The 14,763-nt window shown below is 52.5% G+C and overlaps 2 protein-coding genes across 5 annotated transcripts in view; one reads left to right on the top strand and one right to left on the bottom strand.

Annotated features, from left to right (window-relative positions):
* On the bottom strand, nt 1–11,144 carry FKRP (fukutin related protein). Of its 4 annotated transcripts, none has more exons than XM_054009765.1 (4): nt 11,119–11,144; nt 8,747–8,882; nt 8,374–8,410; nt 1–4,758 (listed from the first exon to the last, which is right to left on the bottom strand). In XM_054009765.1, exon 4 carries the CDS (start codon nt 4,618–4,620, stop codon nt 3,112–3,114), a length of 1,509 nt encoding a protein of 502 aa, XP_053865740.1. In that variant the 5' UTR covers nt 4,621–4,758; nt 8,374–8,410; nt 8,747–8,882; nt 11,119–11,144; the 3' UTR covers nt 1–3,111. The 4 variants fall into 4 exon arrangements, with proteins under 4 accessions (XP_053865740.1, XP_053865743.1, XP_053865742.1 ...); XM_054009768.1 differs by lacking the exon at nt 11,119–11,144 and adding an exon at nt 10,703–10,770; XM_054009767.1 differs by lacking the exon at nt 11,119–11,144 and adding an exon at nt 10,590–10,679.
* Nucleotides 10,815–14,763, top strand: part of STRN4 (striatin 4) — a 27,769-nt gene continuing 23,820 nt past the window's right edge. The window contains exon 1 of the mRNA XM_054009763.1: nt 10,815–11,057. Coding sequence (XP_053865738.1) covers nt 10,818–11,057 — 240 coding nt within the window. The 5' untranslated portion in view covers nt 10,815–10,817. The remainder of the gene's footprint in view (nt 11,058–14,763) is intronic.

Genomic DNA, 14,763 nt, shown 5'->3' with positions numbered 1-14,763 from the left:
CAGTCTTCTGGAACTTCCCCAGTGCTCCAAGACTTAGTGAAAGATATTATCATTGAACAGTATTTAGATTCCTAACTTCTACTGAAATTAATGAGTTAGGTGCTTAAATATTTTGAGGATCTGGATTCAAGGAGGTCGAGATATGGTGGCTTAAACTCTGATATTGTTCACAGCCCCATATGTGATCAAAACAAAGGCTGAACCAGATGGCAGGAGATGCCAAGAAAATCAGATGGGCAAATCACTTTGAGTGTTAATGATTATTTAAAATAACCCCCTTGGTGGACTTTGTCCTGAACTCTGCAAACCAAGGGACTAGGTCTACAGTCCTTCCTGAGGCAGAACTTCCATTGACTTCAAGGCAGTGTGGGTATGGGGAACGGGGCCAGAGTCAAATGAATCTGCTCCCCTCACTACATTTCTAACTGTGATCCTTTAGGGCAAAGACTCCTGCGGTTCCTTTTCGATAGCAGAAGAGATTGTTATAGGTAGAGGATCTAGATGGTTCGACTGCATTTCTACTGCATTGTCTGCGCTAATCAGTGTTGCCGACTCTTGTGTCTTGTAGCATTTAGATACAGGAACTCCTCACTTATAGTCGTCCCGGTTAACGTGGTTTTGTTGTTATGTTGCTGATCAATTAGGGAACAGGCTTGTTTAAAGTTGCGCAAAGCTCCCTTATAACATCATTTGGCAGCTGCCTGCTGGAAGAGCAGCCCCCCCTTGTGGGGATTAGAACCAGGGGAAGCTGGCAGCCCCCCCCCCCCCATCAGCTCCCCTAAATTCCCTGTAAGGTATTCCCTGCTCCAGCCCTGCCCTCTGCCTTGAGCTGCTCCCGGGAGCTTCCTGCTTGCTGGGGGGGCGGGGGGGCGGAAGAGGGGTGCTGACATCAGGATGTCCCCCTGCTCCTGCCTCCCTCCCGCTCCGTACCCCCTCTCCACAAAACAGAGGAGGGGGACAGGGCTTGGGGACAGAAAGGAGGCAGCTTGCTGGAAGCTGTTGCTTCCCAGCCGATCTGCTTAAAAGGGCAACGTGCTTGTAGTGGGGTCAGCATACTTAAAGGGGCAATGCACGTCTCTCGCTCTCACTCATGCATGCACCCCCGGCACTTTGGAAAGCCAGCACCTGTGTAGCCGTGCATGCGCTGTCAGGAGGAGGGAGTGGTGCGCTCCAGCTGGATAGCGTAGGCTCATGTTCGGTTTTTGCAGCTACTGCCCTGCCTCTATTGTGTTTCCTCCCTCCTGCCTCAGTCCAGGCTGCCCTGTAGAGCGTGAGGCTACATTAACAACAGCGTATTAACCCTTGAGGGCTCAGCCGAGTGCTAGTTCATCCTTTAGCAGTAAGGCATTCCCTGGGAAATAGCCCACCCTCTGACTCCACCACCTCAACCAAGCTTCACAATCATTCATTGCTGTGTACAATATTCAACTGTTTGTTTAAAATTGATACTGTAGGTGTATAGAATGTCTTTTGTCTGGTGAAAAAAATGTCCCTGGGACCTAACCCCTCCTATTTACATGAATTCTTATGGGGAAATTGGATTCGCTTAACATCGTTTCGCATAAAGTCGCATTTTTCAGGAACAGAACTACAACGATAAGTGAGGAGTTACTGGACTGAAGCCACAGCTCCAGGAACTGCGACTGGGTGAAAATCTCAGGTTTCACTGAAAAATAAAAAAGCGTCTGTCCCTCCTGCTTGCACAGAAAAGCTTGAAAACCTGATCCAATTGCCCCCTAAAGGCTTAATAACCAGAAAGCAGAGTGAAGGAACCCAACGTTTACTATTCTTTAAAATCTCACGAGTCTTCCGCCAATCTCAGGATTTTTAAGCACTGGCTGCTGGACCAGATTTTCCATAAGTGTATTCAAATTATATTAAGGACTTTGCCTTTCAGCTGAAGATCCCCAGCTTTACACACACACAGCAAACCTCGCGCTTCCCCACGGGAGAGGGAGGGAAGTATCATGAGCTCCATTCTACAGGGGAGAGGAAGGACGCTGTCCTACGCGTCACACAGGGAGTTAGAGAATAGAACTCAGGTCTCCTGGCTCACATTTGGATGGTTCCCCCGACCAAGGGGCAAATGCCTGGGATTTTCTTATTAAATTCTCGCATTTGTGTTACTCCCGACGCCTTCCATGAGTAAAACAAAGGGTTAATAAACTCAATTTCCTTTACCCTGTGGAGGCAGTTTAGTTACAGTTTTACACTTTGTTCAGCTTGGGACAACGAAATGTGGCTGGTTATTTTCACGTCTTGTTTAGAGGCCGTTTTGGTTCCTCGTTCTCCCACACTAATCCCGCGCTGCCCTGCTTGGGTTCCCAGAGCTCTAACAGGAAGGCTTAAACTAAACCGAAACATCCCACTGAATCTTTAAATGAGACTATTCCAACTCCTGGCTGTAACGATTGTCACTTTCTCCTTTCCTTTTTCCTCCAAAAACTGAGCCGGGGATCAGCCAGCGTATGGGCAGCTAGGCCTAATGGGTGGAGCCAAGGTCAGACGCCAGCAACCAGAGCCGAGGATCAGAGCTGGAGTCAAATGCCAGGATAGGGAACGGGCTGCAGCAGGGCTGGGGCGAGGCTAGAAACCAGGTAGGAGCAAAGTCTGTCCTAGCAGCCGGCTGGGGATTTGCCTTTCACAAACAACTTCCTGGTGTTCCCTCCAGGCTTAAGTAGCGTGCCTGGATCAATCGGGGACTCTGGGAGCACTGTCAGTCAGACTCGGTGGGCAGCACGTCCTGTGATGCTGGGGCCCACAAGGCCCACAGCCTGTGGAGTTTGGGAGACGCGCTGAGACAGCATCTCCATGAGGTCTCCCCTGGGTTGCTTTGTTAATTGTCCTGTCTTGGTGTTCAAAGTGTCTGACCTCCAAACGGCCACAAGCCCTTCGGACAATCCCCCCAGCCCCAAAGGTGAGCGTAAACTCTCCTGGCTTTAGTGGGCCGTAGCAGCAGCAGTGGGCAGACAGCTCCCTTAGCAGCAGCATGGTTCATACTTTCTGTTGGTATCAGTGATATGTTCAAGAGAGAGGGATCCCTGCTCCCTGGGCCTCAGAGTCTAATGCTCTCTTGGGCCCCAATGCAGAGACAGAACCCAGAGTCCTTGCTTATTTCCCCTTATCCAGCTTCTTCCGGGCTGGGTTTGGATACTCTGGATTCTCGATCACACCTGCGCCGAACTTCAGCTCCAAAAAGCTCCGGAAGTTGTTGGGCGCCAGAGCCGTGAAGCCAGCAAACGGCAGGGGTAACAGGGGCTTGAGGAAGTGCTCCGGGAACTCCACGTCCTGCCGGTGGTCCATCCACGTGTCCTTGGTCATCAGCCCGTTCTTGGGGTAGAAGGGCCAGAGGTCAACATGCAGGTGGTTGTGCTCGCTGTACTGCACACGGTAGAAGTCGCCCTCGATGGCCTTCTCCCAAACAAAGCCCTTCTCGTCCACGATGGAGCCAGACTCTACGTTTCTGAGGAGGTCGCAGTTGGGAATGTCCTCCAAGTATATCCCTAGATCCACGTCATAATCCCATGGGATGATGTCCTGATGTCGGGCAGCTCCTAGTAGCGTCCCACCTTCCAGCCAGTAACGCACCCCGGAGGTCTCCAAGATGTTGATGACATACTTTGCCGTCTCCCTCAGGGCCTGTAGACAGCAAGGCGGGGTCCAGCGGTTCTGGTAGAGATATTCCGGCGTATCATCATGGACGGTGCCGAAGCAACGTGGCGTCTCTTTGCTGCACCCAAACCACTGCTGCTTCCCATCCTCCAGGAGAACCCGCTTGATGCCGAAGTCTCGGAAGAGCTGCAGCTGGCTGGCTTTGGCGCGGTTCTCTGCCTTCCACTGGTTGTGCGAGGAGCTGAGCAGAGGCTGGTGGGCTGAGGAGAAGGAGACGTCAAGGATTCGGACCGTCCAGCCCCGCAGCGATGTCTGGATGAAGAGGGAGGTCAGCAGGGGCTTGGCCAAGGGAGTGGAAAGGTTGAAGAGATCCTTTGTGCGTAGAAGAATCACGGCGTCTCCCTTCAGAGCTGTGCAGAGCCTGGTGGAAGGCGCTACGCTGTATTCAGCAGTCCACTTTCTAAGGCTGACCTTTAGGTTCAAGCACTGGAGGGGAGCGAGGGACTGCACGGGCGCTGCCACCATTTGAACTCTGCCCTGGTTGGCTTTGAACTCTTCTAACATACGATCCAGCTGCCTTGTGGAATCAACCTTGACCCCATCAGGCACCAGGGCCACATACTCCGTCTTCACGTACATATCAGGCCTGGACACATGGGCAGGCTGGTCAGGGGCTGGCTTGAGGATCACGAGCTGGACGTTGGGAGCATCTGGTAAAACAAGCGGAGGGTACGGCAAGGTATCTGCTGTCACCATGACTGGCTGCTCCGGCTTCTGTTTCAGGAAGGCCTGCACCACATCAGGGACGTAGTTCTCAAAGTCCTCAAACTCCCTGATGATGACGGTCACCCCGGGCCTCTGGGGGACAGGCAGCAGCCGGGAGCTAGGCTGGACGTGGTCTCTGTGTCTATGCAACATCCGCTGCTGCAGCCTCGAGACGTAGTACAGTATCAGCAGATTGATGACAATGGCGAGCGCTAGGACCCCCTGACAGAACGTGATGCGCATCTTGCGAGACAGCTGGGTCTGTTCACCTGGGGAACGATGTTACGTGGCTGTGGTCTCCGCACGAAGCAGCCAGCGGTATTTGCTTCCCCAGGAGGCTCTGGGCTCATCTATCCCAACACAGCTTACTTGCTGGTCACCCTGGAAAGAAATGCACATGGAGTGTGAGTGCCAGAAATGTTTGTGGCTAGGGAAAGCCTGCGTCCACTGCTCAGGGGCTGTCTCCCCAATCCTATAATTGGAGCGGGGGCTACTAGACAGATATACTAGATGGAACAAAGGGTTTAAAATAAAAGCTCCCCCCAGCTGACTGCCACAAGAAACACAGTCCCTGATTCTTCAGGTTCACCGAGGGGCATCTCTAAATTAAATCTCTCCACTGTCCGTCACTGAGACAGCATGGTCTAGTGGGTAGAGAAGGGGCCAGGAACGCAGGACTCCTGTATTCTGTTCCCATCTCTGCCACTGAACCACTGTGCATCCTTAGACAAGTGACTGCCACTCCGTGCCCGTTTCCCCAGTCAGTAGCAGAACCTGTAGGAGTCCTGCCTCCCAGTCCCTCCCTCGATTCCAGTCTGAGCCTCCCTCAGTCTGTGTTTATTGTCTGGTTATCAGCACAGCTCAACCACCGAGCAAAGCCAGCCAGTCAGCGCAGGTTGGAACTGGCTGACCGAACTGCCACTCCCAAAGGAGCTGCAGCCAGCGGAAAGGACAGACCTCAGTATTGTAGGCATGTCTGAACTCGGATTGCTCCTCAGGCACCTGGGGTTTCCGTCTTGCTGGGAAAATAGGAGCAAGGAGGCCATCCAAAAGTTCTGCATTCGTGCGCACAGCTTCTCAACCTGCATTAACTGCTAAAGTTCCCAGAACAACAGATGCGCCATGACGAGGGGGCTGCTTTACTTAATCTTGTTTGGATCAAGCTTGCTCATTTCCCCAGAGGGATCAAGGCCTCCGTTTTAAGCACTAATTTCTCTGCAAATCCACCTTCCCCTGGTGGGAAAGGGGTGGGGAACACAGAGCACGGCACCCTGCACAACAAAAGCCCAGTTATCAGGAAAAGAAAACCCAACTGTCCTCCTCACCTGGGGGCACTGTTACAGGCAGGCCTGCTGAAAGCAATTTGGGGCCCCACCTCCTCCCGTTTCACTTTATTTACACAGATGTTTGGGGGGGGGGTCCCCATGTGCTTGAGTCCCTGCTACAATTGTCCACCCTTTCCCTCCCTCTCTCGTCTGCCCTGGGAATACTGCTTTGCATTGTAAGGAGCCAGTCTGTCAGTAACACACCCTGTATCCCAGGAGAACTCTGTTAATGCAACTATAGCCCCATACCCTGTACCTTTAATCACCAGAATCTCCGTCCCAGGTCGCATGAGATGACCCCAAGCCCCAGATCTGAACTTTCCCAAAGTTTGGAGGTGTCTCATTCGGGGGGTTCTGATCTGAGTTCAAGTCTAATCTAACCCGATGCTCTCAGCAAATGGCTTGCGGCAGCTGCTCGTCTCCGATCCCATTGTACAAGATACAGTGTCAAGCAGTTAAAGCTCTGAATGTGACCCACTGCGACAGATAGAGCCTGGGGTGGAAACATCAAAATCCCTGTTTTTGTGGGACTTTTGAGGAAACAGCGTTCTGTGCTCCCTCCGCTCGCTGAGCTGCAGCATCCAAGTAATCAACATCGTCCCCCAGAGCTGTGCACGTTCCTAGTGATAACCATGCTTAAACAAGGAAGCCAAGCAGGCAATTTGCTTTGTTGCCTTGGGGAGTTTAAGAGCCCACCATGCGCTCACTGTCCTTTAGTTAAAGCTACTCTCCTCCCAATAGGTCAACGAGCTCCTGGAGCAGCCACACGGTCTGAAGTGGAGCAAGCCCTGCTCTGCTTCCTCAAGACTGCTCCCACCTCAAGATGCAGGAAGTTAGGAACCAAACCTAGAAAGAGGCAAATGTCACGCAGCGATTCGATCAGGGGAGCTGGAAGTCAGTGTTGGCTTAGTGGTGAGAGCAGGGTGTCCTCCTGCATCCCATTCCCACCTCTGCCACTGATTCACTGTGTGACCTTAGACTCAACACCTGAGCTGTCTGCATCCTAGCTCTACAATGCAGGTATCTTTATCTCCCCCCTTCTTTTGGGAGATTCAGCTAGGAGAGGTCTACACTAGCAATGTTGTCAGTATAGTAATGTGGTTGGGGGGTGATTTTTTGGATGACATTTCTATGCTGGCAAAAGACGGGTAGACGGAGTTATGCTGGCATCGCTTATTTCACTCGGGGAACTGACATAATCTATGCCAGCAAAAGCACTTTTTTGCCAGCATAAAATGCGTCTGCACTAGATCCACGGATTAAAAGGCCAGAAGGGACCATTGTGATCATCTAGTCTGACCTCTAGCTATGCCAGCAAACCTTTTCCGGTGTAGATTTGGCCTTAGCAGGAGCGGTGCCAGGGTTTTTGGCGCCCTAGGCGGGGGTCCTTCCGCGCTCCTGGTCGTTGTCGGCAATTCTGCGGCGGGGGGTCCTTCCGCGCTCCCGGTCTTCGGGGCACTTTGGTTTAGTACTAATTAGTACTAAACCAGACTCCTTTCTGCCTTGGACTGCAGCGGCCTAGCCACCGTGATCTAAACTGTTAAAACTGTACGTTACAGACTAGAATTCAAAGAGGAGACGGCAGTGTCACTTGAAAGATGAACTGCCCTCAGAATTAAAAACATCTCTGGCTTTGTCTACACTACACAGCTTTTAGCGAAAAGTGGAGCAGTGTAAACGCTGTTTGTCGGTACTTTTGCAGACAAAATACTTCCACTCCCTACGAGCAGGGTTCACATTGTCGACAGGACAGCCCTCCTGCTGACAACGAGCTGTTTACACTTTTGTCTTTGGGGCTGGGGAGGTGGGATGTTTAAGCACCTGTGAATGACAAAAGTTTTGCCATTCAATTGGCAGTGTAGACAAAGCCTAAGATTCCCTAAGGAGGCTGAAGTTGAGTTTTCTCAGCATGCAAAGGAAGCCTGGGCTCAGGGAAGCTTTTCCACTAGAGGGCTCGTTGCATTGTTAAGCCAGGGCTCTGTAGCTGATTTGTTGATTGCAATCTTGTCAGCATGGGCTTAGTTTTTTTAATCACTTGTTTATAAGCACCACAGACCTTAGTCTCCTCCCCTGCTGCTTTGCGGGATTGAAAGGGATCCTGTGTCAAGCAGCATTTAAGAAGATGGGTTTAGATAAGCTTGAAGTTGTTAAAAAGCCATTGTATTAATCTGCATATATGCATCCGAAGAAGTGGGCTGTAGTCCACGAAAGCTTATGCTCTAATAAATTTGTTAGTCTCTAAGGTGCCACAAGTACTCCTGTTCTTCTTTTTGTATTAATCTGTGCTCCATTCCCAATGTGTGTATGTGGGGGAATCTATGTCAAATTGGAAAGGACAAAGCTATATTAAAAGGCACTTACCCTGCTCTAGCACCTTCAATGCATGGTTTTTAAAAGACGTTAATGAACTAAACTCCGCAATCTGCCTGGGAGAGAGGCTTTGTTGTCTCCACTGAAACTGCGGCACACAGATGGGTACTGATTTGCCCAGAGTGAATCAGTAGCAGAGTTGGGAATGGTGGAACCCAGGAGTCCTGACTCCCTCCTACAGACGCCTGAACACCAGTGACACCCCTAAAAACATCCTACCCCACAATGGTCCATGAACAGACCGGGTGAGAGTGAGAGGCTAGACAGAGTCCAGATGAAATGTGGTGGGAGGCATATTTACCTGCCTTCTCTTCCAGGAACATCTGAGAAAGGGGACCCTGAAAGGAGAAATCAAATAGGTCAGATGAATTAAGACCTAGAGAGTATTTCACCAGCCCTGATTTTTTTTTAAATGCTGTTTCCTTTCAGACAAGGTACTGGAGAAGAGGGATCCAATCCTCAAAGTTTCCAGAAGAAATCAGCTGGAATTTTATTAGTATATAGCATTAAACGCTGGCCTGTGTGAAATGAGCTGGGGGACTCAGTCCAACTCCTAGTGGCCATATGTCCACATTAAAAAAAAAAATCAACAATCCCCCATCCCTATTGGCACTAACTGGCTGCCAGGTGGGAAGCCGCAGCAAAGACCAAGGAATGAGCGAGCCCCCTCTTACCGCTAAACTGTGTCCCTCCAGGGAAGGGAGAAGGCACCCAGTGTAGTGCGTTTTTAAGGGAGTTGGTTCTCTAGTTGCCTCTGATGTACTTGTGGGGATGTCTCCGGGGTTGTCAATCTGGCCCCTTTCACCAGCACTAGAAGTAAAAAAGAGCATAAAATGATTGACAGGAAAATAACCTTCGTTGTAACAAAGTACTCGATCAGGCAAAGTTTGTAGCTAAGTGTGACATCAGCGAGCACTCCAGAATGTGTGTTTCTGGCTCCCGTCTCCTTTCCCTGCTCCTTGTCAAAATATTTCTGCTGTCCCCTGCTCAGTCATACAAGAAGAGTCAAGCAAAACCATTAGACTCTATGACTGCCGTTACAAACAGCTCCCCGACAGTTATGACCACAATCTCTCCACCTGCCTAGGTTCCACCAGGAGACAAAAGCCCCAGGTAAGAGTTCCACACATATCACAATGCACAACACCATAAAACATAGGGGTATTCAATCAACAACCACCGATCATAGGCTTCGTAGCCCTAGCTTCTGAGTCGGTGTTCTGTTCCTTCCAGCAACACTCCTGAGGCCTTGGATTTCAATGGTCTTGAACAGTCTGTCTCTATCTTAACCCAAAATGGACATCTTTATAGGCTGTCAACAAGATGCCTGAGGTTTTCCACTCATCTACATCTTCCTCCTCCTAGTTTCTGGCTTTTGAGAACAAGAAAAAAGTTGACATCACATTATATATTTTTAAATCAGGGAAATGACTGGATCCTGAATGTAAGTGAATTTGTGTAAGAGTGGGGCACAAGGATGTCTGGACAGAGTCCCATCTCTCTGCTTCCTCTACATCTATTCCACCCCAATTTCACAGCGCTTCTGGACTTGGTTCCTTTGCCACAGCCAAAGATCTCAAGATTTCTGGAGGCAGCCCTGTGAGTCCTCCTAGGCAAGACAGGTAAAACACATTGATAAACCTGAATACCAACCAGTGGTGGATTTGGGGTAAGGCAGACAATTGCCCTAGATAAGGAGGTAGAGGGGGAAAGGAGATGGTGAGCACCCTGAATAGCTGAAAGGAAGAGACAGTGACTGCTCTGAATAGGGGCCGGTATGGAGCTAAGGTGACGGACCAAATGTTCCAGCAGTATGGTTGGGGAGATGAGGCAGGCTTTGATTTGTCCTCATCCAACCCAGACTGAAGTTTCAGCTCTGTGCTAAGAAGGGATCTACCCTGGGGGCAGAGAGAACAGTACTTTGGGGAGGGGACTGATCTGGGAAGGACGTGGCCTGTCAATGGGGTGGCCTGTGCAGTCCTAGGTGGAGGTGAGACTGTGCTTGCCGTGGTGAGGAGCCTTGTTGCCATGGGGACCTCTACCTGTTTGCTATGGGTGGATGAGAGGCCTGTCCTGAGGGAGCCTGATCGAGACACCCCTTGAAACGGGAACCTCTCCCTGTCTGCTCGGGATAGGGGTGAGAAGAGACCCTATTCTAGCGGGAACTTGGTTGGGGTCCCCAGTGTAATGAGAATCCCCCTCAGCCTGTTCTGAGTGGGGGGTGAAGCAAGTCTGGTTGGGGGGGGGTGAGGTCTGGTAGGGAGGCGTTGCCATGGGAACCCCTTCCTGGATGGACCTCTCCTTGGATGCTTTGGGTGTCTGGATGGGGGGGGTGGGGGTTGCCCTGGGAACTGCTCCCTCCCTGCTCTGGGCGGGATAAAGCAGGCCTTTTAGGGAGGGGGGTGTTACCATGGGAATCCTTCTCTGGGGACAGTAGGAAGGTGAAGCAGGCCTACCCTGGGGGGGCCTGTTGCCATGGGAACCCCTCTCCCCCGATCAGGGGGAAATCAGGCCTACCTGGAGGGGCCTGTTGCCATGGGAACCCCCGCTGCTCAGGGGGAAGCAGCCTGCGCTGGGGGCCCCGTTGCCATGGGAACCCCCCTGCTGGGGGGGGGAAGCAGCAGGCCTACCTGGAGGGGCCCGTTGCCATGGGAACCCCTCCCTGCCCCCGTCCCGCGGCGCGGGCCCCATTTCCTGGCGGCTCACTATCTGGCAGGAAGTGCCCCCCCCCCCGCACGGCTCCCTATGTGGCAGCCGCCGGGATCCATGATGGAGGCTGAGCGGGTGCTGGTGCGGGCCCAGCAGGCCCCGGGCCCGGCGGGGGCAGAGCCGCCGCCCCCCCCGCCGCAGGCCCCGGGCCGGGCGGCCGCGGGGGCCGGGCCCGGCGAGCTCAGCCTGCCTGGCATCCTGCACTACATCCAGCACGAGTGGGCCCGCTTCGAGGCCGAGAAGAGCCGCTGGGAGGCCGAGCGGGCCGAGCTGCAGGTGCCGGGGCCGGGCCGGGCCGGGCCGGGGCGCTGGGAGACGCGGGAGTCCGGGCGGTTACCGGGGCCACCGCTGCCTCCGCCGCTGCCGCCATCTTGGAGGGAAATGGCCGACGGGACCCCCCGTGGGGGGGGGGGGGAGTGTCAGGGTCCCCCCAGGACTGGGACCCCCGTGGGGGGGATGGGGGGGTGTCAGGGTCCCCCCAGGACCGGGACCCCCCGTGTGGGGGGATGGGGGAGTGTCAGGGTCCCCCCAGGACTGGGACCCCCCGTGGGGGGGATGGGGGAGTGTCAGGGTCCCCCCAGGACTGGGACCCCCCGTGGGGGGGATGGGGGAGTGTCAGGGTCCCCCCAGGACCGGGAACCCCCGTGGGCGGGGGAGTGGTAACCCCCCCAGGATTGGGGACCCCTTCGTGGGGGTTTCGGGGGGAGTGTCAGGCCCCCCCCCCCGGATCGGGGGCTTAGACCTGAGGAGAGACCAGGTCGTTGCAGGGAGAAGTTGGGACCCCTTATTTGCAACTAGGGGTGGTGGCTGTTGCTGTCCCAGAAGGCATGAGGAGGCTTGGGGGGAGTGTGAGGGGTGGGGTACGTGGCTGTCACCTCCCCATAGCACCAGGGGAAGGAGCGAATGAGTTGAGGCGAATGCAGCTGTCCCCCTCCAATAGGGAGTTGGGGTGATCATGGGGGAGGAACATGGCTGTCGATCCCTCCATAGTGACCAGTGAAGGAATTGGGGTGAATGTTGGGACAGGGGCCAGGAAATGTCTGCTGCTGCCCAAGAGGGATTGAAGAGGGAGTTGGGAAATGGGAACCTCTCCAAACAACAATGCTGACAGCGCCCAGGGATGGACATTTCCCTGAGTAGTGACTAGGGCTGTTAAGTGCATTGACTTCTCCGAATAGCCACGGCCAGCGGATCTGCGGTTAGTAATTCAGGTGAATTCACTTCCACAGGGTTGGAGGGATGAATTGGTTGGGATGGAAATAGGTGCTGAAGATGTTAAAGGAATGCCCTGTCCCAAACCGCAGCTCAGGTACAGAGCATTCTCCTTCCCGAATACCAGTGGAGAAGGGCGAGGACCTTTCAGATCCTTGGCAAAGGGTGTCTGAATGAATGGTGTGACTCATCAGCGCCTGGGTGAGAGAGTTACTATCCCCTTGAAAGTTGATGGGTTTGTAGATCACAGGAGAGAGGCAAACAAAATTGGCCAGATCTCGTCGACTTCACTTTATTCCTCTGCTCGCACATGGAGGACAGGTGGAAGAGGTGAAGAGCAATAGCTTATCATGTGCTAGGCCAGAAGGCCTTGATGCCAGCCTCTGGCATGTGTGCTGAATGCTGCGGGCTGTAAGGCATCCCTAGAAAGTGTCTCAGATTTCCGGATCCTCATAGCTGGTGTGGACATGAGGCATAAACTGCTTTTTGGGGTGCGTGCTTGTATATATAGCTGGTCTGTGTAGCAAGGGGAATTGAAGGGGCCAAGCAGCAGGGTTTGATGTGAGCAGGGGGGTGAAAGGCAATGGATGGGACAGAGTTGTAGGTATCCAGGCAAGGCAATATGCAGGGATTGAGAGACCGAATCTGGCTGGAGAGTTTAATGAGATCGGGATGCTAGGGGAGCCGTGAGATGGCTTTAGTCTGCAGGGTGAGGCTGAGGAGAGTTGTGTAGGAGGGGTTATGAGTGGAACAGGAAAAAGGCCATAGAGAATTGCTTATAAAATCGAGGGCGTTTCCCAGGGCACAGGTGGGAGGGTAGCAGACTGGACGAGACCTTGGTGTGAGGGAAGAGAATCATGTGAGTCAGTAGCAGCAGTATGGAGAAAGAGAAACTGATCAAGAAGAGGAAGCTGCAAGGGGAAGATGAGATGGGGCTTTCAGAAGAGCATTAGGATGCAGTCTTGGCCGTGACTCTGATGCCAGCTCCATAGCCCAGCCAATGAGACTCTCAAGGAGGAGGTACCCTGGGGGTAGGCTGCCATGTGCTCAACACTTCTATAGTGCTGTCCATCCGCCTTTGAAAACACTAACTCATTAAGCCTTGTAACTTCCCCCATGAGACTATTTCAATAGTCTCGGATTGGGAAACTGAGGCACAGAGCTGGGAGGTGACATGACTCCTCCGTATTTGTGGGCGCTGTCAGAGCCATGATTAGAAATTGGGATTTTCTGGCTCCTAGTCCTGTGCGGAGACCACTTGACCATATCTCATTCTCAAGTGAGAAGAGGCCAGGGGAGCATTGCTTGGTCTCAGTAATTCCATGGATATCAGTGTCAGGGATGAGGAGGGACTTGCTATTGAGGGAGCTGATGTTGACATTTACCCAAGAGAGTGGTTAGTGGCTGAAGAATGATGGAAAGAGGATGGGGTACTTCTCTTAGAGGTAACAAGGGCATGTGTTGGGGAGAATGCTTTGGGATCATCTTTGGGAGATATTAGCTGGCTGTGCCTGGTTTAATATGCTTATACTCTAACTTCCCTGCAGCTGCTTAGATTTTGGATTCATCCAGCCAGCTCTGACCTCAGCCTTTCCTGTTTGGAAGAGAGAGAAAGAGAATTATCATGAGGGCTAGGATGCAAGCAATGCATTCCGAAGCCAGCCAGTGATACTGGAGTTAACCAACCGCAGCAAATGTGCATTGCTACTGAAGGGAGCGGGGATGTGGCTGAAAAAGCCAAGTGGAGGAGAGCAACCCCACCACAAATCCTCTTGCCCACCCACATTTCATAACTGGGTAGGGAGCGCTGTGGCAGAGGAGCACGTAAAAGCGCAATCAGCGCTCCGCCTCTGTGTCTGTAAGCATCATGGGAGCATCCTTGTGGCAACTGGGACTCCAGGGGAGAAGGAAGGAGCAGTGGAAGAGGGAACGTGAAAACAGCTGCAAGGATGGTCCAACGGCTAGAGCCCTACCCAGGGCTGTGGGAGACCTCGGTTCAATTCCTGCTCCACCCCAAACATCCTGTATGAACCGAGGCACATCACTTTGCTTCTCTGTGTTTCAGTTCCACATCTGTAAAATGGGTCTAATAGCACTGCCCTACCTCACAGGTAAAGATTGTGTGGCACTCAGATTGTGCGGGCCAGATAAATATTCAAGATAGCGTGGCAATTCACATGAAAAGTCCCTCAAACAATATTCACTGCATCACGTCACCTTGTGCCTCGCTTACACATCCTTAAGGAGACAGATTTAGCTCGTGATCATTTATTGCTCGGTGGGTTTCACCTGCGTTCTCATGCGCCAGTGCAGCTGGTGCATGATTGGCCACTCAGTGGTGTTTGTGGCAGCATTTGCAAAGAAACCTTTGCATAATAGAGCTTCTGGATTGTTGCCCAAGGAAGGTTGCAACTTCCGGCCTTCCTGCAGACCTCGTTTGCTAACTGTAACACAGGCCTATCCATGCTTCAGTGCAACTTTCTATTGCCCCAGTAAAGACACCCATTTTAATGCTCTACGTTTACGTTGGCCCTGCTACTCCTAGGAAAGGACATATTACAGCACATAAACCCATGGCTTCGGCAGTGTAAGAGGTGGGCATGGCTTCTGATTGACGTTCTGATTCAAAGGTTGCATACTAAAAGTCATTCCATAAAGTCCCATTGCTTTAGGCTTGTCTAGTGTCCCACATTTCCTGGTGGAAATTCCAAGGTGTGTGTTGTCAGAGCAGTTTGTGTTACTTGCTGTACTTTTATCTCCACTCAAACCT

This window comes from Malaclemys terrapin, chromosome 20, assembly GCF_027887155.1.
Source record: "Malaclemys terrapin pileata isolate rMalTer1 chromosome 20, rMalTer1.hap1, whole genome shotgun sequence".
Lineage (NCBI taxonomy): Eukaryota > Metazoa > Chordata > Testudines > Emydidae > Malaclemys > Malaclemys terrapin.
The sequence above is the reverse complement of the archived record's forward strand: the minus strand, read 5'-3'. Positions and strand labels throughout refer to the sequence as shown.

Bases quoted from the DNA above. Each gene is read 5' to 3' on its own strand.
- FKRP (XM_054009765.1), bottom strand. From the start codon at position 4,620: ATGCGCATCACGTTCTGTCAGGGGGTCCTAGCGCTCGCCATTGTCATC.